General features: G+C 39.5%; 1 protein-coding gene across 1 annotated transcript in view; it reads right to left on the bottom strand.

Annotated features, from left to right (window-relative positions):
- Positions 1-27,500, bottom strand: part of LOC122815972 (zinc finger protein 845-like) — a 368,367-nt gene that overhangs the window by 117,915 nt on the left and 222,952 nt on the right. Inside the window, exons 7-8 of the mRNA XM_044088856.1 lie at positions 25,293-25,419; positions 9,873-10,013 (exon numbers count right to left, since the gene is read on the bottom strand). Coding sequence (XP_043944791.1) covers positions 9,873-10,013; positions 25,293-25,419 — 268 coding nt within the window. The remainder of the gene's footprint in view (positions 1-9,872; positions 10,014-25,292; positions 25,420-27,500) is intronic.

The following is a 27,500-nucleotide window of genomic DNA, read 5'->3' as shown; positions in this document are numbered from 1 at the left end:
AAGTCAGTGGGAATCTCTTACAATGGATCTGCATGTACCAGATACGTATCCCCCTCTGGAAGGATGTCACACAAAGCATAAAAGACCTTTTTTATGAACAGTATCAGTGCACCTAGTTTGTGTCTTTCAGCTTTCCCCGGTTAGGGGTCGCCACAGCGGAACTCCGGTCTGCTAATGATTGGCAGTAGAGTTTTACGTGCTGGCTTGCCGGGCCTAACGCACAACCTTCAACGAAGGAACGCCCGTTCACGCATGTCGCCACACAGAAGACGCTCTAGCTGAGAATCGAACGGGCAACGTCTAACTGTGAGGAGACAACATTGCACGTTCGATTCTCATCTTCTGTGTGTTGACATGTGTGAATGACCGTTCCTTCATTAAAGGTTGTGCGTTAGGCCCGGCAAGCCAGCATGTAAAAATCTACTGCCAATCATTAGCGGACCGGAGTTCCACTCTGGCGACCCCTAACCAGGAAAAGCCAAAAGACAGTTTTTATCAGTGCACCTAGTTTATAGGGTTGCCATCTGACTCTTTCTGCAGTTCTGGTCTGTGTGTGTGTGTGTGTGTGTGTGTGTGTGTGTGTGTGTGTGTGTGTGTGTGTGTGTGTGTTGGGGGCTTGAAAATGGTAAATGCATTTATACTTTACAAGAAAAGAATATTTACTGACTTTTCTCTAAATGTCACATAAATCTTTGCTACTACTCAAGTTATCTTAACACGAACTATTATAAATAACATTTAAAGCTTAGAATTTCAATACTGTGTTGCTGCTTATGTAAATTTGTCAGAAGAGTTGACAGTTGCCTTTAAACCCCTGACTGATCTAATTGCTTTGTTTTGCTATGAAAGGAGTGTGTTAAGTTCTCCTCCCAGCTGCAATAAAAACAGTGGAAACAATTCCTCAGCTTTCTGTCTTTTTTTATATCAGCTGCTGTGTTCCTGACGTTAGCAGGATTAATTACCCATCTAAGATTGACAGCAGTACCTGACAGGGTAAACTACAGATTTAACTGTGTCTATGAAATGTCATGCAGGTGGAGACGAGTTCCTCTGCAAAGTATGTGAGACGTTGAGTTTAAAAAAGTAGTAGGTGGGCTTTCCCTTCCTTTGATGCCAATTCAAGGAAATAAAAGTTTTAAATACTACCAGCAGGTTTCCGGTACATACACAATGCTGGAACCATATTGTAGGGAGAAAAGAAACCTAATGATTGAGTTAAACTGTATGAGAGGGTGGAGTTTTCCTTTAATTTCCTGGATCGGTGGATGCTCCACCTTTGTGCAAAAGGATAACAGCAGCTGTCCTCCACACGGCTGGGATGAAGGCAGTACTCAGCTATGGTTGAACAGGGTGCCTAACAGTGCTGCATGTTCCTGCCTGAGTTCATGTAGGAAGTGGCCTGGGATGTTATTGGGTCCCATGGAGGCTGTATTTTTTTGCCTTTGAGTGGGCAGTGATGACTTGCTCCCTAGAGATAAGGGGAAGAGGGTAGGTACTGGGGATGTCCTGTTTTACTGATTGTGGGGGCAGAGGAGTGAAGTTTTCACTGAACCTGTCTGCCAGCAGGTTGGCTATATCTACAGGATTTGTGTACATAGTGTCCTTGACCACCAGTTCTGAGCAGATCTGGGTGCTTCCCTTGAGATTGCGGACATTTGTGAAGAAGGCCTTATGACTGTCTTCAGTAGATCTGGCCACAATAAATGAATAAGCAATACTTCACAGAACTGCTTGTCTAACAGCAGGCAATAAGCCAGGGACAAGGAACTACAATGTGATTTCCGGAATCCAAAATATCTCTACTGACAGTCCTTCAGTCAGGCACCCACTCAAGAGAACAACCTGACTGGCTAATATATAATAGTCAGAGCTGCTGCACAACCATCTGGTCACTGTCACTTTAAGGAACTTACATGGTACAACCAAAGGGGGAGCAGGCCTGGAACTCAGCAGCCTGCCATCCCTGGTACCTGGCAGCTTTTTTGTATAATGGCAGAAACTTTATATTAGAGATAAATTCACCTCACATCTAGTTAGACTGGACAACTCCATGGAATTACTCCAGTTCCAGGTTACAGTGGGTAAGACCACCATTCAAGTCATAGCCAATTATAGATCCCCATCCATAGGTCATGACACCTACAAAGCCTACTTGGCCAAACTGGAGACAATCCAAAGTTTACTGAATACACTGGTCATGGGGGATTTCAATTATCCCACCATCAACTGGGAAACCTACTCTAGCCCAAACTCACTAGCACAAAAGTTCCTTCACTTTGTTAATTCAAATGCCCTGGAACAAATTGTCCATATCCCAACAAGGGAAACAAACATTCTGGATCTGGTCCTCACCAACATGTCAAAAGGATGCATTGCCACAATTGTCAGACCCTCATTAGTTAAAACTGACCACAAATTAGTCACCTTCAAGCTGGTGCTAACACCAGAACTCAGAGAGGGTGAAACCAGACTAAAAAACTTCAACAAAGCAAACTATACCCTCCTAGGTGAAAGTATAAATGCATTCCAAGCCCTACTCCAAACTGAAAGTGGTAACTACACCGAAGCTTACACTACAGCCCTGTACAATCTCCTGCGTAAGTGTATAAACTCGATCATACCAGAAAGAATCAAAACTAGATCCCCAAGTAAAAACAAGCTCCATGGTGCACATTTAACATCAACAAACTTTACAATAAATGCAAAAAATGTTGTGCATGAAAACAAAGGCAAGGCCCCAACAACGGAAAAGCACCCTCTTCAGCCTCAAAAGGCAAATATGACAACTTAAAAATGAAGTAAACCAGCATGGGAATAAAACAGCACTCCTGAAAATACAAGTAAACACTAAGATGAAAAAGGAGTGCCACACTACTGAAGCTAAAACCGATTTAATAAAACTAAATTAGATGAGCGCTTTCATGTACAATATGCTTCTTTGGATCATGATAAAAACAAGATTAATCAAAGAATTTATATACAAATTAAATGTACATAATAACCAATCATACTCAGTCAATCTAATCACATGACCAAAAAAACAAGTTACAAAGAATCACATCTTTATACAAAGTATGTACAAAGTAACCAATCTTACTTGATTAGACCACATGATCTGAGATAAGGTTTCAGGGGAACTGCTTCATTAAGACCAGCCCCTTTGTCATCTTGTAATAAAAATGATCCACCTCAACTTGGTCTGTTCCAATCTACTCTGACGGATGTTCCACCCTGTTCTTAACATCACCCATTCTGGGATCATCCTGACAGATGGCCCCAGTGACACAATAACAGCAGCCGGAGATGTTAGGAGAAATGTTCTACTGCCTCCTAAATCTACTGTTAAGCCAGTTTTTCCAGTGCTTCCTCTTCCCATCAGAGATGTTTCTGTTACTCGACAATCATTGAGCCGATGAAGGAAGCATCTAAAAGGCTCAGCGGAGGAGCAAAATCTTCCAACCATCAAGTGGTTTTGGAACCAGAACAAGGATTGTTAATTTGGAATATCTCTTCAGTCAGACTCATTGCAGTGCAATCTACACTTCTGGAAAGAGGATTGACTTTCATTCCTCTATGAAAGATGACTTTTGTGATCATATCTTGAACTTGAAATGCTTTGTAAGAAATGTTATGCTTAGGATCACGTTTGGTAATAGCTCAGCTAGACAATTATATAAAAAGCCTAGAGAATTTGTACCTAAGCTCCACCCATTGCTTGAAGTATTTTCTAAAGTTTGGGAAAATGATTTACTTTCTGAACTGTGCAAAAGCAGGTTTAAGGGCATGTGTAATTTGACAGCAAAACAGCCATGAAACAGTTACAAGACAATGGTGATTTGACTGTATGCCCTGCAGATAAAGGGAGTACAGTGGTAGTAACGGATACACTTTTTTATGTGAATAGCATGTCTACACTCTTATCTGATTGTCACACCTATAGCATCATAGGAACTTACTAGACTACTGGCCCTGAGGCCCTTACAAGCCTAGCCAAGAATTTTGCTCATGTTCTGACAAGTTAGTACCTGAAGCCTCAGTCCAGCAGGGACACAGGTGGAATCCCAGGAGTGTATTTTCTGTTCCTCATCCAGTTATGCAGGTCGTGCTTAAAAAGGGTTGATGAGGTACTCTACTTGCCGTGGACAGGGAGTCTATTCCACAGAAGGGGGAGTCTCTGGGACACAAATCTGTCCTGCCAACAAGTCCTATTGATGTCACAGACCAGGTTGAGGTCATGCGTGTGGGTTACTCGAGTGGAGCTTGACTTGTGGATATACAACAGTCCCATCAAGGTGGGGTCTGAGATTGCTTTATATGCCAGACAGTGGTCACCTCTGAGGAGTCTGTAGGAGACTGAGTAGAAGGACAGGGTTTTTAGCCTACCTGAGTACGGTAGATGTTTGAGGCCTCTGTTGTCTCTCCAGCTGCTGCATGTGCTTTGTAAGGTACATGCTGAAAGGGACATTGTACTCAATAATGGGTCTTATAAGGGAAGAATTCAGGGATGTTATGACCTCCTTGTCCCTGGATGAGATACCCTTCCTAATGAGGTGGGCCATGTAGAAAGCTTTCCATACAACGGAGGCAATATGGTAGTCAAAAATCAGGTTGCTATCAACCTGGGTTCCCAAGTCTCTTAAAACTGATTGCATGCTTAGTACCTTATTATCAATGTGATAATTTGTAGGGACATCACTCTCCCCAAAGGGGATGATGATGCATATTTTGGCATTCAGTATGAGGCCATATTTCTGGCACCAGTCATTTGTTTCAGTGACACCCTCTTGGAGGATGTCCGCATCACTAAAGGAATTGACGACAGCACCCAGCTTGTAGTCATCTGCATACTTGGTCAGCTATAGCCCACTGGTTTTGGCCTGCACCTCAGAAAAGTATATCTCAAAGAACAGAGGCCCCAAGATCTGAGATCTTGCTAGCTGATGTTGACAGGATGATTAAACATGTGCATGATGATTTGTTTGACTGCCTCATGAACAAATCGGTTACATGAGAACTGTATGATTACTTGCATATCAAGTTTCCACTTGTTCCTTTTATCTATGGACTTTCGAAAGTTTATAAACATCCTACTTTACCTCCGATGAAACCAATTGTCTCTGGTAAGGGTTAGTTAATAGAGTCCATATCTGCATTTGTTGAGAAACCACTTAGACTTGTATTGGAAACAACCCTCACAGTCCTCAAGGATACTAAACATTTTCTGTAATCTTTATTTCAAGTGACTCCAACATTACATCTTGAACAAGATTTACTGCTAGTGACATCAGATGTCACATCATTGCTTACCGAATATTTGAAAAATATTTTTACATGGGAATAGTAATTTTTCAGAGGAACATATTGTTCTTAGAGATAATCTTGGACAATAATGTGTTTCTTTTCAATGACAAGTATTATTGGCAAAGGTCTGGTGTAGCAATGGGCACTTCCTGTGCCAATACCTACACGAATATGGTTTTGACGTATTGGGAAGAGACCTTTGTTTTGAAGGGTAACCATTTTTATGAGTCCATGCTCTATTTTAAGCATTTTGTAGAGGATATACTTATTTTATGGTGAGGTACATCAGATGAACTGTTAGAGTTTGTTGGATTCATGAATTCATGCATGTGTTTTTTACATTTTACATTGAATTTCCTAAGAGCATGGATTTCTTACATGTGACTATATATAGAGAGGTGGATGGATGGTTTCTTTCTAAATCCTATAAGAAACCTTGTAAAAAGAGTAATCTTTTGCATAGGAGAAGTATGCATCCTACTCATGTTTATCATATTATTATTATAAAAGAACAGGGCATGAGATTGTCTAGGTTAAACTACAGTGATACAGATTTTGCTACAGCGAACAATGACCTTAGTTCAGGTTTACTCCCTAGAGGTTATTCTACTCATGAAGTTAATGACAACTTGAGTTATGACAAGATAGAAGAGGCAGAGCTAGACCATATTTTTCTGCCTGATTGGACTCTATGTCAGGGTGTCCATATCAAGGGGAATCATGATTTTATGGGCATCACTTTATCTTTTACCTCTGAGATTAAATCTGTTTGTAGTGTTTTTAATATGAATTGGTCGATCATGACTGCTGATGAGGGTATTAGAAAAATTGTGGGACTGAAACCTAGATTTTATTTTTGGTATCAAAAGTCACTGAAATGTATGCTATAAGAATTTACAACCTAGAGTTGGAGATGTCCTAGATAAGACGAGATTAGGGACCTTTAAATCTGGATGTTGTAGTTTTTGTGCATATATTAACAGCGGCAGTGAATATGTCCATCCATCTACTGGTAAAGTTTATAAGTTTAAGGTTCATGCAAAGTGTAGGAGTTATCCGTTAGTATATTTAGCAGTGTGCAGTATATGCCGATTGTTTTACAGAGGTAAAACAGATCATTTACTTTAGGATCGGACTGGGGAGCACATTTATTGTATTAAGAAATTAGATGAAAAGAGTGCTTTAGCAAACCACGTCCGTATGTGGGCTTCAGTACATCCTTTTACTTTTATGGTCATTCAGATAATTCAGGATGATCCCAGAATAGGTGATGTAAAGAATAGGTTGGAACAAGCCGAGGTGAGGTGGATCGTTTTATTACAAGCTGACAGAGGGGCTGGTCTTAATGAAGCAGTTACCATGAGACCTTATCTCAGATCATGTAATCTAAGTGAAATTGGTTACTTTGTACATACTTTGTATAAAGATAAGACTCTTTGTAACCTGTTTTATGGTCATGTGATTAGACTGACTGAGTATGATTGGTTATTCTGTACATTTAATATGTATATACATTTTTTGATTCATCTTGTTTTTATCATGATCAGAAGAAACGTACTGTACGCGAAAGCACTCTTCTAATTTTCTTTTATTACATCAGTTTCAGGTTCAGGCATGTGGTGCTCCTTTTTCATCTTGCTGTTTAAACAAGACAACAAATCCTCCAAGGGCTCCTTTGAGAGAAACTTGGCAAGTACAGCCAAGGATAACCATAAGGCCTTTTACAGCTACATATGTACCCTTAAAGGTAGGACCCAAGCATGTGCAGAACTAGTGGCCATCGGTATCACACACACACACTCTGACCCCACGGAGAGACAGCAAATCTTCTAGCAGATAGGTTTGGTGAAAATTTCATTCCCTCCCCCCCACCCCCTAACTTACAACAAACCTTCCCCCACCCTACATATCTGAAGATCAGGTCCTCAAAGCCTTATCCAAGGCAAAAAAACACAGCATCTATTGGACCAGATAACATCACAGGCTGTCTACTAAACAGGCTAAAATATGAACTTGCATGACCACTAAGTACCCTTTTCAGTTTTAGCCTAACCACAGGCTTTGTTCCTGCAGAATGGAGAACAGCAAAAGTTATTCTCCTCCACAAAAGTGGCCTAGCAACAGACCCAGGGAATGACTTGACCCATAAGCCTGACCATCCTCACCTGTAAGGCTATGGAACGTATCATTATGGACCTCATAAATACAGACATACTGTAGGTGACCTCCAAACCCTGGATCCTACCAAATTCGGCTTCATGAAGGGAAGATCTTGCCTGTTGAACCTGGTGGATTTTTTTGAAATTGTGACCAAGGCCACTGATGAGGGCAAATCTGTGCACACAGCATACTTTGAACTGGCAAAGGCCTTCACCACAAACCTACATTCAGGCATTAGTGATAAACTTAGCAAACTAAACACAAACCCGTTTGTTGTAAGATGGGCTGCCAAATGGCTCACAAACAAGACACACACTATCATAACTCCACTTCAACCAGCAGACCAATTACCAGTGAGGTGCCACAGGCGTCAATACTGGGCCCCCCTACTGGGGTTGTGGCTGACCAAGTTTGCAGAGGACTGCAAACTAGGTACAATCATTGAATCCCCAAATTATGTCAGTATACTCCAGGTGGGTCTCATGCAGACCAACGATTGGTGTATTAGTCACGGTCTCAAACTGAATGCAGAGAAATGCATCATCATTCCCTTTAGTAAAAACAATGCCCCTTCATAGTATCAAATCAACAATACCTTGTGTACCCATGAAGGGGTAAGGGACCTGGGATGACAAGTTGACTGTGACCTTAACTTCCACCACCATGTGTCTACTGTAGTAGGGAAAGCTTTCTATGTAGCACACTTGATTAGTAAAGCCATTGCCTCAAGAGCAAAAGAAGTTATAACCCCTATGCTCAGCACTTATCTGGCCCATAACTGAGTATAACGCCCAGTTTGGCAAGTACCGTACTAAGAACCTGCAGCAATTAGAGAGACCTCAGAACTTTCTAACAAAGAAGATTAAGTGGCTCCAGCATGTGCCTTACACAGACCAACTAAAGACCCTGTCACTATATTCCATATCGTATAAACTTCTTAAGGGAGACTTATGACTGGCCTACAGAGCAATTCAAGACCCAAATCTAATGACGTTGCTGCATATCTGTAAATCAAACAGGACTAGGGCTACTTGTTCCAGGGAACTAAATATGACCTGCAACTTAAATAGGAGGGACAGATTTATCTCCCAGCAACTTGTGCATCTTTGGAACAGGCTATCAATTCATGTGAAACAGAGGACCTCTATGACACTTTTCAACAGGATACGAAGAAAGAACAGCACAATAACCCAAGGTAGCTCCAAAAAACACGTTTATTTGGGCACAGGTACAAGCAAAAGCAAGCATAAATGCCCACAAATTCAAAGTGCGTTTTCATCACTGTAGACTTCATCAGATGCAAAGGCAAAGAGTCTCACGCAGTCAATTTAAATACCCCTGCTGATAAAAAAAGCACCAGTTACATTACTGCTAGTAAAACCTATCAGTGCAAACAATTAATTAACAAAAAATTCAAATATAAAATATAGTTTAAAAAATTGTTAAAAACGTATAGTATATATAAATGCGCAAAACACGGTGTAAACGTAAAAGATAAGTGGTGTCCAGGAAAATATCAACTGGAACGAACATTAAAAATTAAAAGCAGTAAAATATAGAATATAAAATGACTCAGTACAATCTTAAGGGTAACAGATAAGAGACCTTGGGACCCAGGTGGACAGTAGTCTCTCCTTTGACAGTCACATTGCCATAGTAGTCAGCAAGTCCTTCTATGTGGCACACCTCATCATAAAAGGGTTTTCATCCAGGAAAAAAGAGGTCATTGTTCCCCTCTACTCGTTACTCAGACCCATTACAGAGTACAACGCCCCTTTTGGAATGTACCTCAGAAGACATCTGCAGCAGCTGAAAAGGCCACAGAAGTACCTCACAAAGAAGATTACTGGCCTCAAAGAAATGCCCTATACTGACCGCCTCAAAAAACTCCAGCTTTACTCCATAGCATATTGCCTACTCCGAGATGATCTCTGCTTAACATATAAAACTATGTCAAACCCAGAGCTGTTGGACATGCTACATCTAAAGAAATCCCAATCCCCCCGAGCTACATGTCACCACAATAAACAGGGCATGCTGGAGGGATAGATTCCTGTCCCAGAGACTTCCCATACTCTGGAACAGGCTACCCATCTATGTCAAGCAAAGTTCCTCATTAGCACTCTTCGAGAAAAATCTCGATGAGTGGATGGGAAATAGGAAATACACCCCAGGGATCACTTCTGTGTCTCTCCTCGACAGTGGCACAGGAAAATAACTTTCTTGGGTGGCGTAAGCCAGGGAACCTTGTTGGCTAGGCTTATGTAGGCCCTTGGGCTGATAGCCTAGTACCTACCAATGAACCCATGAACCTAAGAACAGTGCCATCTAATGAACATAATGCATTATAATCCAAAAGAAACAAAATCAGACTACAAAAAACATTTCTTGTGTCAAGAGTCTTGCAGTACGTAGTTTTACCACTGGGGCTAGGGAAATAACATCGTTCAAACCAGGATGTTCGTTTGCCTCCAGCAAAATCTTCCAGTACACCTCCCTGTACTCAATCCTGATCTCCCAAGGTCCTCCTCTCACACCCTTTTCTATATCTTCTATAACAAAAAGAGAAAAATTGGTACAAGTTCGAGCATGATTATAAAGGACACTCTTTACGTTGTTAATACGGAGGTCATTCATATGTTCATACATTCTTTTCATCAATTTTCTCTCCATTTTCCCTATATAAAAGGCAGTATATTTTCTGCACAGAGCTATATAGACCAGACCAAAAGAGTCACAGGTGCTATGTACCTTACTAGAGAAATAGAAATCCCTAGCCACTAGGAATAATGCCTCCCTATTGGTGATGTACTTACACTAGGAGCAGGACCCACATTTAAAGTTTCCAGTTTGCTTTACTGTTAACTTTGGGTAGACTCGTACTTTCCAAATAATCTTTGACGTTACTATAAATAATTTTAAAGGGGGTGTCAGAAATAGACCTCAGATCTGAGAATTGGGAAAACTTATACCACTCTCTCTCTAAAACATTCCTGATTATACCGGAATCCCCATTAAACCCAGCGAAGAAAGTTTTACCAAATGAAGGGTCAGCACTAGTTGATGTGTCGTGTTCTTGTGTATCTATTAATGAAGCCTCAGAGGTAACCAACACTGGGAATGGATTTAAATCTACCTTGCCTACCATATTAATGAAGCCTCAGATGTAACATCAACACTGGGAATGGATTTAAATCTACCTTGCCTACCATATTAATGAAGCCTCAGATGTAACATCAACACTGGGAATGGATTTAAATCTACCTTGCCTACCATATTAATGAAGCCTTAGATGTAACATCAACACTGGGAATGGATTTACATCTACCTTGCATACCATATTAATGAAGCCTCAGATGTAACATCAACACTGGGAATGGATTTACATCTACGTTGCCTACCATATTAATGAAGCCTCAGATGTAACATCAACACTGGGAATGGATTTAAATCTACCTTGTCTACCATATTAATGAAGCCTCAGATGTAACATCAACACTGGGAATGGATTTAAATCTACCTTGCCTACCATATTAATGAAGCCTCAGATGTAACATCAACACTGGGAATGGATTTAAATCTACCTTGCCTACCATATTAATGAAGCCTCAGATGTAACATCAACACTGGGAATGGATTTAAATCTACCTTGTCTACCATATTAATGAAGCCTCAGATGTAACATCAACACTGAGAATGGATTTAAATCTACCTTGCCTACCATATTAATGAAGCCTCAGATGTAACATCAACACTGGGAATGGATTTAAATCTACCTTGCCTACCATATTAATGAAGCCTCAGATGTAACATCAACACTGGGAATGGATTTAAATCTACCTTGTCTACCATATTAATGAAGCCTCAGATGTAACATCAACACTGGGAATGGATTTAAATCTACCTTGCATACCATATTAATGAAGCCTCAGATGTAACATCAACACTGGGAATGGATTTAAATCTACCTTGCCTACCATATTAATGAAGCCTCAGATGTAACATCAACACTGGGAATGGATTTAAATCTACCTTGCCTACCATATTAATGAAGCCTCAGATGTAACATCAACACTGGGAATGGATTTAAATCTACCTTGTCTACCATATTAATGAAGCCTTAGATGTAACATCAACACTGGGAATGGATTTAAATCTACCTTGTCTACCATATTAATGAAGCCTTAGATGTAACATCAACACTGGGAATGGATTTAAATCTACCTTGCCTACCATATTAATGAAGCCTCAGATGTAACATCAACACTGGGAATGGATTTAAATCTACCTTGCCTACAATATTAATGAAGCCTCAGATGTAACATCAACACTGGGAATGGATTTAAATCTACCTTGCCTACCATATTAATGAAGCCTCAGATGTAACATCAACACTGGGAATGGATTTAAATCTACCTTGTCTACCATATTAATGAAGCCTCAGATGTAACATCAACACTGGGAATGGACTTAAATCTACCTTGTCTACCATATTAATGAAGCCTCAGATGTAACATCAACACTGGGAATGGATTTAAATCTACCTTGTCTACCATATTAATGAAGCCTCAGATGTAACATCAACACTGGGAATGGATTTAAATCTACCTTGTCTACCATATTAATGAAGCCTTAGATGTAACATCAACACTGGGAATGGATTTAAATCTACCTTGCCTACCATATTAATGAAGCCTCAGATGTAACATCAACACTGGGAATGGATTTAAATCTACCTTGCCTACCATATTAATGAAGCCTTAGATGTAACATCAACACTGGGAATGGATTTAAATCTACCTTGCCTACCATATTAATGAAGCCTCAGATGTAACATCAACACTGGGAATGGATTTAAATCTACCTTGCCTACCATATTAATGAAGCCTCAGATGTAACATCAACACTGGGAATGGATTTAAATCTACCTTGCCTACCATATTAATGAAGCCTCAGATGTAACATCAACACTGGGAATGGATTTAAATCTACCTTGCCTACCATATTAATGAAGCCTCAGATGTAACATCAACACTGGGAATGGATTTAAATCTACCTTGTCTACCATATTAATGAAGCCTCAGATGTAACATCAACACTGGGAATGGATTTAAATCTACCTTGTCTACCATATTAATGAAGCCTCAGATGTAACATCAACACTGGGAATGGATTTAAATCTACCTTGTCTACCATATTAATGAAGCCTCAGATGTAACATCAACACTGGGAATGGATTTAAATCTACCTTGCCTACCATATTAATGAAGCCTCAGATGTAACATCAACACTGGGAATGGATTTAAATCTACCTTGTCTACCATATTAATGAAGCCTTAGATGTAAAATCAACACTGGGAATGGATTTAAATCTACCTTGTCTACCATATTAATGAAGCCTCAGATGTAACATCAACACTGGGAATGGATTTAAATCTACCTTGCCTACCATATTAATGAAGCCTCAGATGTAACATCAACACTGGGAATGGATTTAAAACTACCTTGCCTACCATATTAATGAAGCCTCAGATGTAACATCAACACTGGGAATGGATTTAAAACTACCTTGCCTACCATATTAATGAAGCCTCAGATGTAACATCAACACTGGGAATGGATTTAAATCTACCTTGCCTACCATATTAATGAAGCCTCAGATGTAACATCAACACAGGGAATGGATTTAAATCTACCTTGTCTACCATATTAATGAAGCCTCAGATGTAACATCAACACTGGGAATGGATTTAAATCTACCTTGCCTACCATATTAATGAAGCCTCAGATGTAACATCAACACTGGGAATGGATTTAAATCTACCTTGCCTACCATATTAATGAAGCCTCAGATGTAACATCAACACTGGGAATGGATTTAAATCTACCTTGCCTACCATATTAATGAAGCCTCAGATGTAACATCAACATTGGGAATGGATTTAAATCTACCTTGCCTACCATATTAATGAAGCCTCAGATGTAACATCAACACTGGGAATGGATTTAAATCTACCTTGCCTACCATATTAATGAAGCCTCAGATGTAACATCAACACTGGGAATGGATTTAAATCTACCTTGTCTACCATATTAATGAAGCCTCAGATGTAACATCAACACTGGGAATGGATTTAAATCTACCTTGCCTACCATATTAATGAAGCCTCAGATGTAACATCAACACTGGGAATGGATTTAAATCTACCTTGCCTACCATATTAATGAAGCCTCAGATGTAACATCAACACTGGGAATGGATTTAAATCTACCTTGTCTACCATATTAATGAAGCCTCAGATGTAACATCAACACTGGGAATGGATTTAAATCTACCTTGCCTACCATATTAATGAAGCCTCAGATGTAACATCAACACTGGGAATGGATTTAAATCTACCTTGTCTACCATATTAATGAAGCCTCAGATGTAACATCAACACTGGGAATGGATTTAAATCTACCTTGCCTACCATATTAATGAAGCCTCAGATGTAACATCAACACTGGGAATGGATTTAAATCTACCTTGTCTACCATATTAATGAAGCCTCAGATGTAACATCAACACTGGGAATGGATTTAAATCTACCTTGCCTACCATATTAATGAAGCCTCAGATGTAACATCAACACTGGGAATGGATTTAAATCTACCTTGCCTACCATATTAATGAAGCCTCAGATGTAAAATCAACACTGGGAATGGATTTAAATCTACCTTGTCTACCATATTAATGAAGCCTCGGATGTAACATCAACACTGGGAATGGATTTAAATCTACCTTGCCTACCATATTAATGAAGCCTCAGATGTAACATCAACACTGGGAATGGATTTAAATCTACCTTGTCTACCATATTAATGAAGCCTCAGATGTAACATCAACACTGGGAATGGATTTAAATCTACCTTGTCTACCATATTAATGAAGCCTCAGATGTAACATCAACACTGGGAATGGATTTAAATCTACCTTGCCTACCATATTAATGAAGCCTCAGATGTAACATCAACACTGGGAATGGATTTAAATCTACCTTGTCTACCATATTAATGAAGCCTCAGATGTAACATCAACACTGGGAATGGATTTAAATCTACCTTGTCTACCATATTAATGAAGCCTTAGATGTAACATCAACACTGGGAATGGATTTAAATCTACCTTGTCTACCATATTAATGAAGCCTCAGATGTAAGATCAACACTGGGAATGGATTTAAATCTACCTTGCCTACCATATTAATGAAGCCTTAGATGTAACATCAACACTGGGAATGGATTTAAATCTACCTTGTCTACCATATTAATGAAGCCTTAGATGTAACATCAACACTGGGAATGGATTTAAATCTACCTTGCCTACCATATTAATGAAGCCTCAGATGTAACATCAACACTGGGAATGGATTTAAATCTACCTTGCCTACCATATTAATGAAGCCTCAGATGTAACATCAACACTGGGAATGGATTTAAATCTACTTTGCCTACCATATTAATGAAGCCTCAGATGTAACATCAACACTGGGAATGGATTTAAATCTACCTTGTCTACCATATTAATGAAGCCTCAGATGTAACATCAACACTGGGAATGGATTTAAATCTACCTTGTCTACCATATTAATGAAGCCTCAGATGTAACATCAACACTGGGAATGGATTTAAATCTACCTTGTCTACCATATTAATGAAGCCTCAGATGTAACATCTACACTGGGAATGGATTTAAATCTACCTTGTCTACCATATTAATGAAGCCTCAGATGTAACATCAACACTGGGAATGGATTTAAATCTACCTTGCCTACCATATTAACGAAGCCTCAGATGTAACATCAACACTGGGAATGGATTTAAATCTACCTTGCCTACCATATTAATGAAGCCTCAGATGTAACATCAACACTGGGAATGGATTTAAATCTACCTTGCCTACCATATTAATGAAGCCTCAGATGTAACATCAACACTGGGAATGGATTTAAATCTACCTTGTCTACCATATTAATGAAGCCTTAGATGTAACATCAACACTGGGAATGGATTTAAATCTACCTTGCCTACCATATTAATGAAGCCTCAGATGTAACATCAACACTGGGAATGGATTTAAATCTACCTTGCCTACCATCGTTGTTGACCATGTCCATTGGATGACCCCTACTTACAAACATCACAGTCAATAATTCACATTCTTTGACAAAGTCCTCATCCGTAAAACACATCCTACAAATACGGACAAACTGCCCCTTAACTATCCCAACCCTTTGATGGTATGGGTGGGAACTAGTATAATGAAGTAGGGAATTGGAATAAGTGGGTTTCCTGTATATTCTGGATTTAAATTCAGAATCGGAGTGACATCCAAATAGTTGACAGTGTGATAATCAAGATGATGTGTTAATATTAAAAAAGAGGTGGTACCAGAAGTGTATTCTAGAAATTCATTAAATATGTCTTTGGTGTCCACCCAAAATATCACAATGTCATCCAAAAAATGTTTGTAGATGGTCCAGCAATCTTTATATGGGGAATTAAGTATGTAAAGTTGTTCCCAATACATCAGAATCATGTTAGAATACAAGCGAGCGCAGTGAGCCCCCATAGCAACACCGGATGTTTGGTGAAAAAATTCTCCCTCAAAAAATATAACACTATTTTTCAACACTTGTTCCATGAGGGTCAAATATACATGAACTTTACTGTCAGATAAATGGCCAAACAACCTTAATGCCTCCTCAAACCAGTCTAAACCTGTTTGGTGTGGAACACAACTGAATAGGTCAATGATGTCAATAGTCACAAATCTTAAGTGCTCACAAAAATATTGTTTTACACTATGTAAAAAATCCTAGGAGTCCCTAAGCACATTGTGATCCCCTAAAGGAATGTGTTTCAACTTTACGTCTAAAAACTTGGCAAGGGGGGTAGCAACTGATCCCTCAGTCAACACAAGTGGAAGTAAAGGGAGATTGGAAATATACTTGTGGACCTTGGGTATCCCAAAAATTGCTGCCACTCTTGGTTTGTCATTATGTAAAAAAAAGAAGTCTTGCGTGTTGATAAAACCTTCCAGTAACAAATCATTCAAAATGATATAAATATTCCTATAGGCAACATTTATCGCATTAAGTGAGACCCTGGAATATCTCTCAGTGTCACCAATCAAATTCATCATCCTGGCCTCATAATCAATTTTGTTCATCAAAAGAGTCCCACTCCCCTTGTCAGGATTCATGACCCTAACAGTTTTGTTCATTTTTAAGTCATCCATTACATTTCATTCATTAGATGTCAAATTAGAAGGAAATTTGTGACCCAAAACACCCTTCCTTAATTCTTTTTCCACTAGCATTTCAAAGTTCTTAAACTGTGGATGAAGTGGGGGATTGTAGACACTTTTCCTTCTAAGAACGTGGGTATTTGTATTAGTGGTTTTGTGCCCCAACAACAATTCCAGGTTTTTCTTCCTCAGGAACAACTTCAAATTAGTAATGAGATTATTAATATTACATTTATTTTGGGGAACAAATTTAAACCCCTTAATAAACAAACCAAAGTGTCTCTGGTTAATCTCAATGTCACTGTAGTTGAATATATTATAACCATTAAAGGTCACTCTGGCACCATCAACAAGGAACCCATTGTTATTCACAGCAGTATCAAAACTCCTAGGTTTTGGATACTTACATTGTTCAAAGTATTGCAACTTATCCCTTAATGTTCAAGATGGGTCAGCATTCCATAAGGAACTTTGGGCTATATTTGACAATTGTGGTCTTGAAATTTTAAAACAACTAGTCAAAAACAATGAAAACTTATAGATGAAATGTTTGAAGAAATATAAATTATAAGTCAGAGAATTGTGAATGACTTGTTTTTTTTCTGTAGAAGATTATAGAAAGAAATACCACAAAGCTAGGAAATAGGTTGATAAGAAATGCACTGTAATTCTTCTTCTTCTTATTTCAGCTTTTCCCAGTTACGGTCGCCACAGCAGATCACCTGTCCGCTCATGATTGGCAGTGGAATTTTATGGTGTCGAGTTGTCAGCCCGGCGCCCAACCTTACACAGAAGGCACACACATGCACACACTCACACCTAGGGCCAATTTAGAGTGTCCAATCCACCTACAGTATGTCTTTAGGATGTGGGAGGAAACCGGAGCAGCCGGAGGAAGCCATACAGGGAGGACATGCAGACTCCGCACAGAAGGCACCCCAGCCGAGGATTGAACCAGATAACCTCTTGCTGTGAGGCATCAATGCTAACCGCTGCACCACTGTGGCCGCCCAAGAAATGCACTGTAATTATTAATCGTAAAAAAAGAAAACTAGACAGGGATAGGTTGGAATACTTGGAACAATGTAATTATCCAAAACCTAGGGGTAACATATTCTATGATAGGAACGATGGCAGAGTGAGGAATACCTTTTGTGAAAATTCATTCACCAATAGGTTTGTTGAAAATAATGATTTTGATACCAATAACCACCCTTTAAACTACCAAGACCCTTTAGAATACCCCCCAACGCAGATTGGAGAGACTGATAAACAAGCAGCGTCAGAAATACAATTATGATTGTTGGAGGTGGAGGGGGGACCAAATGAGATCTTAGAACTAAATGTTGTGAATAACAATAGGTTTCTTGTTGATGGTGCCAGAGTGACCTTTAATTGTTATAATATATTCAACTACAGTGACATTGAGATTAACCAGGGACATTTTGATTTGTTTATTAATTGTTTATTAAGGGATTTAATTTTATTCCCCGAAAGAAATGTAATATTAGTAATCTCATTACTGATTTAAAGATGTTCCTGAGGAAGGAAAAACCTGGAATTGTTGTTGGGGCACAACACCACTAATACAAACACCCAAGTTCTTAGAAGGAAATGTGTCTACAATCCCCCACTTCACCCACAGTTCAAGAACTTTGAAATGCTAGTGGAAAAATAATTAAGGAAGGGAGTTTTGGGCCACAAATTTCCTTCTAATTTGACATCTAATGAAAGAAATGTAATGGATGATTTAAAACAAAGAAATGAACCCTGACAAGGGGAGTGGGACTGTTTTGATTAACAAAATTGACTATGAGGCCAGGATGATGACTTTGCTTGGTGACACTGAGAGATATTCCAGGTTCTCACTTAATGAGATCAATGTTGCCTATAGGAATATTTATATCATTTTGAATGATTTGTTACTGGAAGGTTTTATCAACACGCAGGATTTCTCTTTCTTACATAATGACAAACCAAGTGGCAGCAATTTTTGGGATACCCAAGGTCCACAAGTGTATTTCCAATCTCCCTTTACATCCACTTGTGTTGGCTGAGGGATCAGTTACTACCCCCCTTGCCAGGTTTTTGGACGTGAAGTTGAAACACATTCCTTTAGGGGATCACAATGTGCTTTGGGTTTCCTGGGATTTTTTACATAGTGTAAAACAATATTTTTGTGAGCACTTAAGATTTGTGACTATTGACATCATTGACCTATTCAGTTGTATTCCACACCAAACAGGTTTAGACTGGTTTGAGGAGGCATTAAGTATGTTTGGCCATTTATCCGACAATGAAGTTCATGTATATTAGACCCTCATGGAAATAGTGTTGAAAAATAATTTTATATTTTTCATGGGAGAATTTTTTCACTAAACATCCAGTGTTGCTATGGGGGCTCACTGCGCTCGCTTGCATGTTAACATGATTCTGATGTATTGGGAACATCTTTACATACTTAATTCCCCATATAAAGATTGTTGGAACATCTAATAACATTTTTTGCATGACATTGTGATATTTTGGGTGGACACCAAAGACAAATTTAATGAATTTCTAGAATACACTTCTGGTACCACTTCTTTTTTAAGATTAACACATCATCTTGATTATCACACTGTCAACTATTTGGTTGTCACTGTGGAAAAATCCAATTCTGGATTTAAATCCAGAATATACAGGAAACCCACTTATTCCAATTCCCTACATCATTATACTAGATTCCACCCATACTATCAAAGGGTTGGGATAGTTAAAGGGCAGTTTGTCCGTATTTGTAGGATGTGTTTTACGGATGAGGAATTTGTCAAAGAATGTGAATTATTGACTATTATACCATGACCCCCCCCCCCAAAACGTGCACGCTGATTGGCCAGCGTGCACATTGTAAATCGAGTTATACTAATGGCAAAAGGTCCGGTCGCCCGGACTTTTTTCCATTAGTATAACTCTACTTTTAAAACACTGTCTCGCTATGTTAAATGGGTTTAACATAGCGAGACAGCTTTAAAATAAGCAACAGAGATCTCCGTTGCTTATTTTAAAGCTGTCTCGCTATGCTAAACCCATTTAACATAGCGAGACAGGTTTTAAAAAGCAACGGAGAAAGCAAGATCTCCGTTGCTTTTTTATTCGCTATGTTAAATGGGTTTAACATAGCGAGACAGTTTTAAAATAAGCAACGGACATCTCTGTTGCTTATTTTAAAACTGTCTCGCTATGTTAAACCCATTTAACATAGCAAAACAGTAAAAAAAGCAACGGAGATCTTGCTTTCTCCGTTGCTTTTGCCCACAGCTCTGATGTACTGCACAGGCGCGCAGTACATCAGAACTGCCACGGATGCCAGACATCTGCAGAAGGGCAGTAAACAGGCATTATACTATGCCATTATTTAAGAAAAGTAATAGTTTCTTTTCTTAAATAATGTCATGGTATAATAGCAATAACCCAATTCTGGGTGTGGGTAATGCTGTATTTATCCACGGTTGACTTTGTTTGGTCCCTTGGGCTTCGCCCTCGGGACCAAACCACGCCAACCGTGGGTAAATCCAGCATTACCCACACCCAGGCGTGGGTTATTGCTATATGATGTTTGTAAGTAGGGGTCATCCAATGGACATGGTCAACAAAGTGTATAAAGATGTTCTTGATGGTAGACAAGGTAGATTTAAATCCATTCCCAGTGTTGATGTTACATCTGAGGCTTCATTAATATGGTAGACAAGGTAGATTTAAATCCATTCCCAGTGTTGATGTTACATCTGAGGCTTCATTAATATGGTAGACAAGGTAGATTTAAATCCATTCCCAGTGTTGATGTTACATCTGAGGCTTCATTAATATGGTAGACAAGGTAGATTTAAATCCATTCCCAGTGTTGATGTTACATCTGAGGCTTCATTAATATGGTAGACAAGGTAGATTTAAATCCATTCCCAGTGTTGATGTTACATCTGAGGCTTCATTAATATGGTAGGCAAGGTAGATTTAAATCCATTCCCAGTGTTGATGTTACATCTGAGGCTTCATTAATATGGTAGGCAAGGTAGATTTAAATCCATTCCCAGTGTTGATGTTACATCTGAGGCTTCATTAATATGGTAGACAAGGTAGATTTAAATCCATTCCCAGTGTTGATGTTACATCTGAGGCTTCATTAATATGGTAGGCAAGGTAGATTTAAATCCATTCCCAGTGTTGATGTTACATCTGAGGCTTCATTAATATGGTAGACAAGGTAGATTTAAATCCATTCCCAGTGTTGATGTTACATCTGAGGCTTCATTAATATGGTAGGCAAGGTAGATTTAAATCCATTCCCAGTGTTGATGTTACATCTGAGGCTTCATTAATATGGTAGACAAGGTAGATTTAAATCCATTCCCAGTGTTGATGTTACATCTGAGGCTTCATTAATATGGTAGGCAAGGTAGATTTAAATCCATTCCCAGTGTTGATGTTACATCTGAGGCTTCATTAATATGGTAGGCAAGGTAGATTTAAATCCATTCCCAGTGTTGATGTTACATCTGAGGCTTCATTAATATGGTAGGCAAGGTAGATTTAAATCCATTCCCAGTGTTGATGTTACATCTGAGGCTTCATTAATATGGTAGGCAAGGTAGATTTAAATCCATTCCCAGTGTTGATGTTACATCTGAGGCTTCATTAATATGGTAGGCAAGGTAGATTTAAATCCATTCCCAGTGTTGATGTTACATCTGAGGCTTCATTAATATGGTAGGCAAGGTAGATTTAAATCCATTCCCAGTGTTGATGTTACATCTGAGGCTTCATTAATATGGTAGGCAAGGCAGATTTAAATCCATTCCCAGTGTTGATGTTACATCTGAGGCTTCATTAATATGGTAGGCAAGGCAGATTTAAATCCATTCCCAGTGTTGATGTTACATCTGAGGCTTCATTAATATGGTAGGCAAGGTAGATTTAAATCCATTCCCAGTGTTGATGTTACATCTGAGGCTTCATTAATATGGTAGGCAAGGTAGATTTAAATCCATTCCCAGTGTTGATGTTACATCTGAGGCTTCATTAATATGGTAGGCAAGGTAGATTTAAATCCATTCCCAGTGTTGATGTTACATCTGAGGCTTCATTAATATGGTAGGCAAGGTAGATTTAAATCCATTCCCAGTGTTGATGTTACATCTGAGGCTTCATTAATATGGTAGGCAAGGTAGATTTAAATCCATTCCCAGTGTTGATGTTACATCTAAGGCTTCATTAATATGGTAGGCAAGGTAGATTTAAATCCATTCCCAGTGTTGGTTTCCTCTGAGGCTTCATTAATATGGTAGACAAGGTAGATTTAAATCCATTCCCAGTGTTGATGTTACATCTGAGGCTTCATTAATATGGTAGGCAAGGTAGATTTAAATCCATTCCCAGTGTTGATGTTACATCTGAGGCTTCATTAATATGGTAGGCAAGGTAGATTTAAATCCATTCCCAGTGTTGATGTTACATCTGAGGCTTCATTAATATCGTAGGCAAGGTAGATTTAAATCCATTCCCAGTGTTGATGTTACATCTGAGGCTTCATTAATATGGTAGACAAGGTAGATTTAAATCCATTCCCAGTGTTGATGTTACATCTGAGGCTTCATTAATATGGTAGACAAGGTAGATTTAAATCCATTCCCAGTGTTGATGTTACATCTGAGGCTTCATTAATATGGTAGGCAAGGTAGATTTAAATCCATTCCCAGTGTTGCTGTTACATCTGAGGCTTCATTAATATGGTAGGCAAGGTAGATTTAAATCCATTCCCAGTGTTGATGTTACATCTGAGGCTTCATTAATATGGTAGGCAAGGTAGATTTAAATCCATTCCCAGTGTTGATGTTACATCTGAGGCTTCATTAATATGGTAGGCAAGGTAGATTTAAATCCATTCCCAGTGTTGATGTTACATCTGAGGCTTCATTAATATGGTAGGCAAGGTAGATTTAAATCCATTCCCAGTGTTGATGTTACATCTAAGGCTTCATTAATATGGTAGGCAAGGTAGATTTAAATCCATTCCCAGTGTTGATGTTACATCTGAGGCTTCATTAATATGGTAGGCAAGGTAGATTTAAATCCATTCCCAGTGTTGATGTTACATCTGAGCCTTCATTAATATGGTAGGCAAGGTAGATTTAAATCCATTCCCTGTGTTGATGTTACATCTGAGGCTTCATTAATATGGTAGGCAAGGTAGATTTAAATCCATTCCCTGTGTTGATGTTACATCTGAGGCTTCATTAATGTGGTAGGCAAGGTAGATTTAAATCCATTTCCAGTGTTGATGTTACATCTGAGGCTTCATTAATATGGTAGGCAAGGTAGATTTAAATCCATTCCCAGTGTTGATGTTACATCTGAGGCTTCATTAATATGGTAGGCAAGGTAGATTTAAATCCATTCCCAGTGTTGATGTTACATCTGAGGCTTCATTAATAGATACACAAGAACATGATACATCAACTAGTGCTGACCCCTTATTCGGTAAAACTTTCTTCGCTGAGTTTAATGGGGATTCCAGTATAATCAGGAATGTTTTAGAGAGAGAGTGGTATACGTTTTCCCAATTCTCAGATCTGAGGTCTATCTCTGACACCCCCTTTAAAATTATTTACAATAACGTCAAGGATTATTTGGAAAGTATGAGTCTACCCAAAGTTAACAGTAAAGCAAACTGGAAACTTTAAGTGCGGGTCCTGCTCCTAGTGTAAGTACATCACCAATAGGGAGGCATTATTCGTAGTGGCTAGGGATTTCTATTTCTCTACTAAGGTACTTAGCATCTGTGACTTTTTTGGCCTGGTCTATATAGCCCTGTATAGTAAATGTACTGCCTTTTATATAGGGAACATGGAGAGAAAACTGAAGAAAAGAATGTATGAACATATGAATGACCTCTGTATTAAGAACACAAACAGCATCCTTTATAATCATAGTCTCACTTGTATTGGGGGCAATTTTTCCTTTTTTTGTTATAGAAGATATAGAAAAGGGTGTGAGAGGAGGACCTTGGGAGACCAGGATTGAGTACAGAGAGGTGTACTGGCAGATTTTGCTGGAGACAAACAAGCATCCTGGTTGGAATGATGTTATTTCCCTAGCCCCAGTGTTAAAACTACGTGCTGCAAGACTCTAACACAAGAAATGCTTTTTGTAGTCTGATTTTGTTCCTTTTGGATTATAATGCATTATGTCCATTAGATGTCTCTGTTACCCTTAAGATTATACTGAGTCATTTTTATATTCTAAATTTTACTGCTTTTAATTTTTAATGCATTCCAGTTGATATTTTCCTGGACACCACTTTGTTTTTATGTTTACACCATGGTTTTGCACATTTATATATACCATACATTTTTAACAATTTTTAAACTATATTTTATATTTGAATTTTTCATTAATTAATTGTTTGCTACCAGTAATGTGATATGTCCTTTTTTCATCAGCAGGGATAATTAAAATGACTGTGTGGGACTCTTTGCCTTTGCATCTGATGAAATCTACAGTGATGAAAATGCACTTTGAATTTGTGGGTGTTTATGCTTGCTTTTACTTGAACTTGTGACCTCCAAATAAACGTGTTTTTTGGCGCTACCTTGGGGTATTGTGCTGTTCTTTCTTCGGTTTTGGTTTACACTTAATGCACCAGCTTCTTTTTTTGTGGACTGTTCAACAGGAACCTGGATGAGTGGATGGGCACCATAAATTCTTACCGGAGATAGAGTCCACAACCCTCCTGGACATAAGCAGCCATCACTAAATGCAATCTTGGGTATTGACTAGCATTTCTATGGTATTACATTGGGATGAAACTGCTAGGCTTAAAATGACCTTCCGATCAATAGTCTTGGATACTGTCTTGTCCCTGGAGATCCTCCATAACCTCCTGGGTATGCTTTTTAAAGAAGCTCTCACCGGTGATGGGAATTACCCATGATTCTGAGCTGATGTTCTTCACGGAAACAGAAAAGCCTGGGTTAAGCCGTTCAAGTCTGCTATCATAAAGAGTGCACTCATGATCTCAAAAGTACAGGCAGCTACATGGAAGGCCCACCCAGCAACTCACTATGTAGCTCTGGGACCACCCACCTTACCTCCTTACACCATGTGACCAAGGTCTGTACCATTATTTTCCAGTGTAGTTCTACGACCTTCCTCCTTACCTACTGACACCATGTGTTCACAGTTCTGTAGCATCTCCTCAATATGGAGCTCTGTGACCTTCCTCCGTACCAACTAACACCATGTGATCATAGGTCTGTTCCATCAACTCCTTTGATAGTTCTGGTACCAGTCTCTTTACCTACTAAAATCATGTGATGGGCATAATGGTTAAGGTGTTTACTTCACAGACACAAGGTACAAGGTTTGATTCTCATAATCAGGGAAACCGGCTAAGCTGAAAATGGCCCACAAGGACAGCTAGCCTGGTGTTTGCCTATGAACTTACATGATCACAGTGCTTTACCATTACCTTTTGATGTCACTGTGGGACCAGAATCCTTACCTATAGACACCATGTGCTCAAAGTTCTGCACCATCACCTCCCGGTGTAGCTCCTTTTCTTCTTTGCTCAACATCTTCCATTCTTCCACTGAAAAGTTAACAGCAACATCTTCAAAAGATTCTGGTACCTGAAAGAATAACATACATTTTTTTTTTACCTTTTTCCCCTCATTAAATGTAAAGATCGGTCAAAAACGTGTTAACATCAAACATAAAATCAGCTTGTTATCCCTTTACAAATGACGATTCTGTTCTACATTGCTAGCATGCTGAGGTGGAGGTCAGCTCATTCATTGCCACATTTAACTCTATATCCCTCTCTGGCTCCAAACCCACTTGTGCACCCCACTGCAGGACAGCTAAATGCTAGTCAGTAACTAACAGAGACTTGTGCACCCCACTGCAGGACAGCTAAATGCTGGTCAGTAACTAAAAGAGTTACAGATATTTCTCTGTATGTGTTTCTCATACAGTAGCACAACTAGAATGGGGTGAAAGGGGCAACAGCACTGGACACAAAGTGTTGGGGGTGTGCGATCAGCCAATCCCAATCACTCTTTAATGTACACCAGCTTCTAAAAAACTGAATGTCTGCACCTTCCTTGTTTCGGGAGTAATGCTGCTGGCCTCAATTATGTAAAGTTCTCTGAATGAGCAGTAAAGTGGGAGGTGAAGAAAACAAAATGGGCTTTGTTTTGAAATTATGACTATACATTGGCAGGAACTGCTGGAAGTGGGAGCTTACACAGACAGTTAGTGTTCTACTGTAAGTACGGTGCATATGCTCTGCACTAGACATTCTTGACTGTTGCTTGTTGCTGTCCTTGGCTTTTGCTGCTTTGAACATTTTCTACTGATTTACTGCCTGCTTCATGTTTTACAGCAGGTACAGGAGGCATCCTTAAACCAGTAGACCTGCCTAAGGAGAAGCCAGAAAAGTTTAGTAAGGAGATTTCTGTCACTTAAAATTTAAATAAAGTTGTAATACATATGAATGGTAACATATTTCTTTGCTCTCACATCCAACCATCAGCTTGCCCTCAGGTCTTCTCATTCATCAGGTTGATATGGCCTTGCCTTAACGTCACCTAGGCTTACCCCACCTCACATCTATGGCAGGTGATAAGACTGAGGAATGTGATGCAGTTGCATATTGCTGTCACTAGTGCTTTTTCATTTATGCCCAATCTTCTCCCCACATGCAGTGCACATATGCTTCTGATGTCTCCAGGAAGGCTTACAGTGGAGCATGCTGGCAACATGCTTCTGATGTCTCCAGGAAGGCTTACAGTGGAGCATGCTGGCAACATGCTTCTGATGTCTCCAGGAAGGCTTACAGTGGAGCATGCTGACAACATGCTTCTGATGTCTCCAGGAAGGCTTACAGTGGAGCATGCTGACAACATGCTTCTGATGTCTCCAGGAAGGCTTACAGTGGAGCATGCTGACAACATGCTTCTGATGTCTCCAGGAAGGCTTACAGTGGAGCATGCTGACAACATGCTTCTGATGTCTCCAGGAAGGCTTACAGTGGAGCATGCTGACAACATGCTTCTGATGTCTCCAGGAAGGCTAACAGTGGAGCATGCTGACAACATGCTTCTGATGTCTCCAGGAAGGCTTACAGTGGAGCATGCTGACAACATGCTTCTGATGTCTCCAGGAAGGCTTACAGTGGAGCATGCTGACAACATGCTTCTGATGTCTCCAGGAAGGCTTACAGTGGAGCATGCTGACAACATGCTTCTGCTGTCTCCAGGAAGGCTTACAGTGGAGCATGCTGACATATCACTTCACCTCTGCAGCAACTCAGTTATTACTCCCACCTCCCTCAGACTCTGTCCCCTCCAGAACATCTCCAGCTGGTGATCAATACAGGGGGCTGCACTCAAGCACAGACACCTTTTGTGGACACCATCTGCCCTCACGATGGTCATTCTCATCCTCCCCTACCACCACGTCAGACTCCCAAGCTGATAATTGAACCAAAGTTGCTTAAGCCAGGGATTTATCTCCCTATGCTACTGCTCTGTTACATAAAGTAATCTGTTTTTCTTTCCTATTTGTTCTCTCTTTCTACAGGATCAGCCATGGTGTAGAATGTGGAGTGGCAACAGACAGCTGGGTCTGCACCAGTCATCATGCCTACTGCTAGGTTACCAGCAAACCCCAGACCTGCCTCTCTGCAGGGTGACACAACTTACAGTGT

Source organism: Protopterus annectens, chromosome 11.part0 (genome assembly GCF_019279795.1).
Source record: "Protopterus annectens isolate FY-2018-M chromosome 11.part0, PAN1.0, whole genome shotgun sequence".
Classification (NCBI taxonomy): domain Eukaryota; kingdom Metazoa; phylum Chordata; order Ceratodontiformes; family Protopteridae; genus Protopterus; species Protopterus annectens.
The sequence above is the reverse complement of the archived record's forward strand: the minus strand, read 5'-3'. Positions and strand labels throughout refer to the sequence as shown.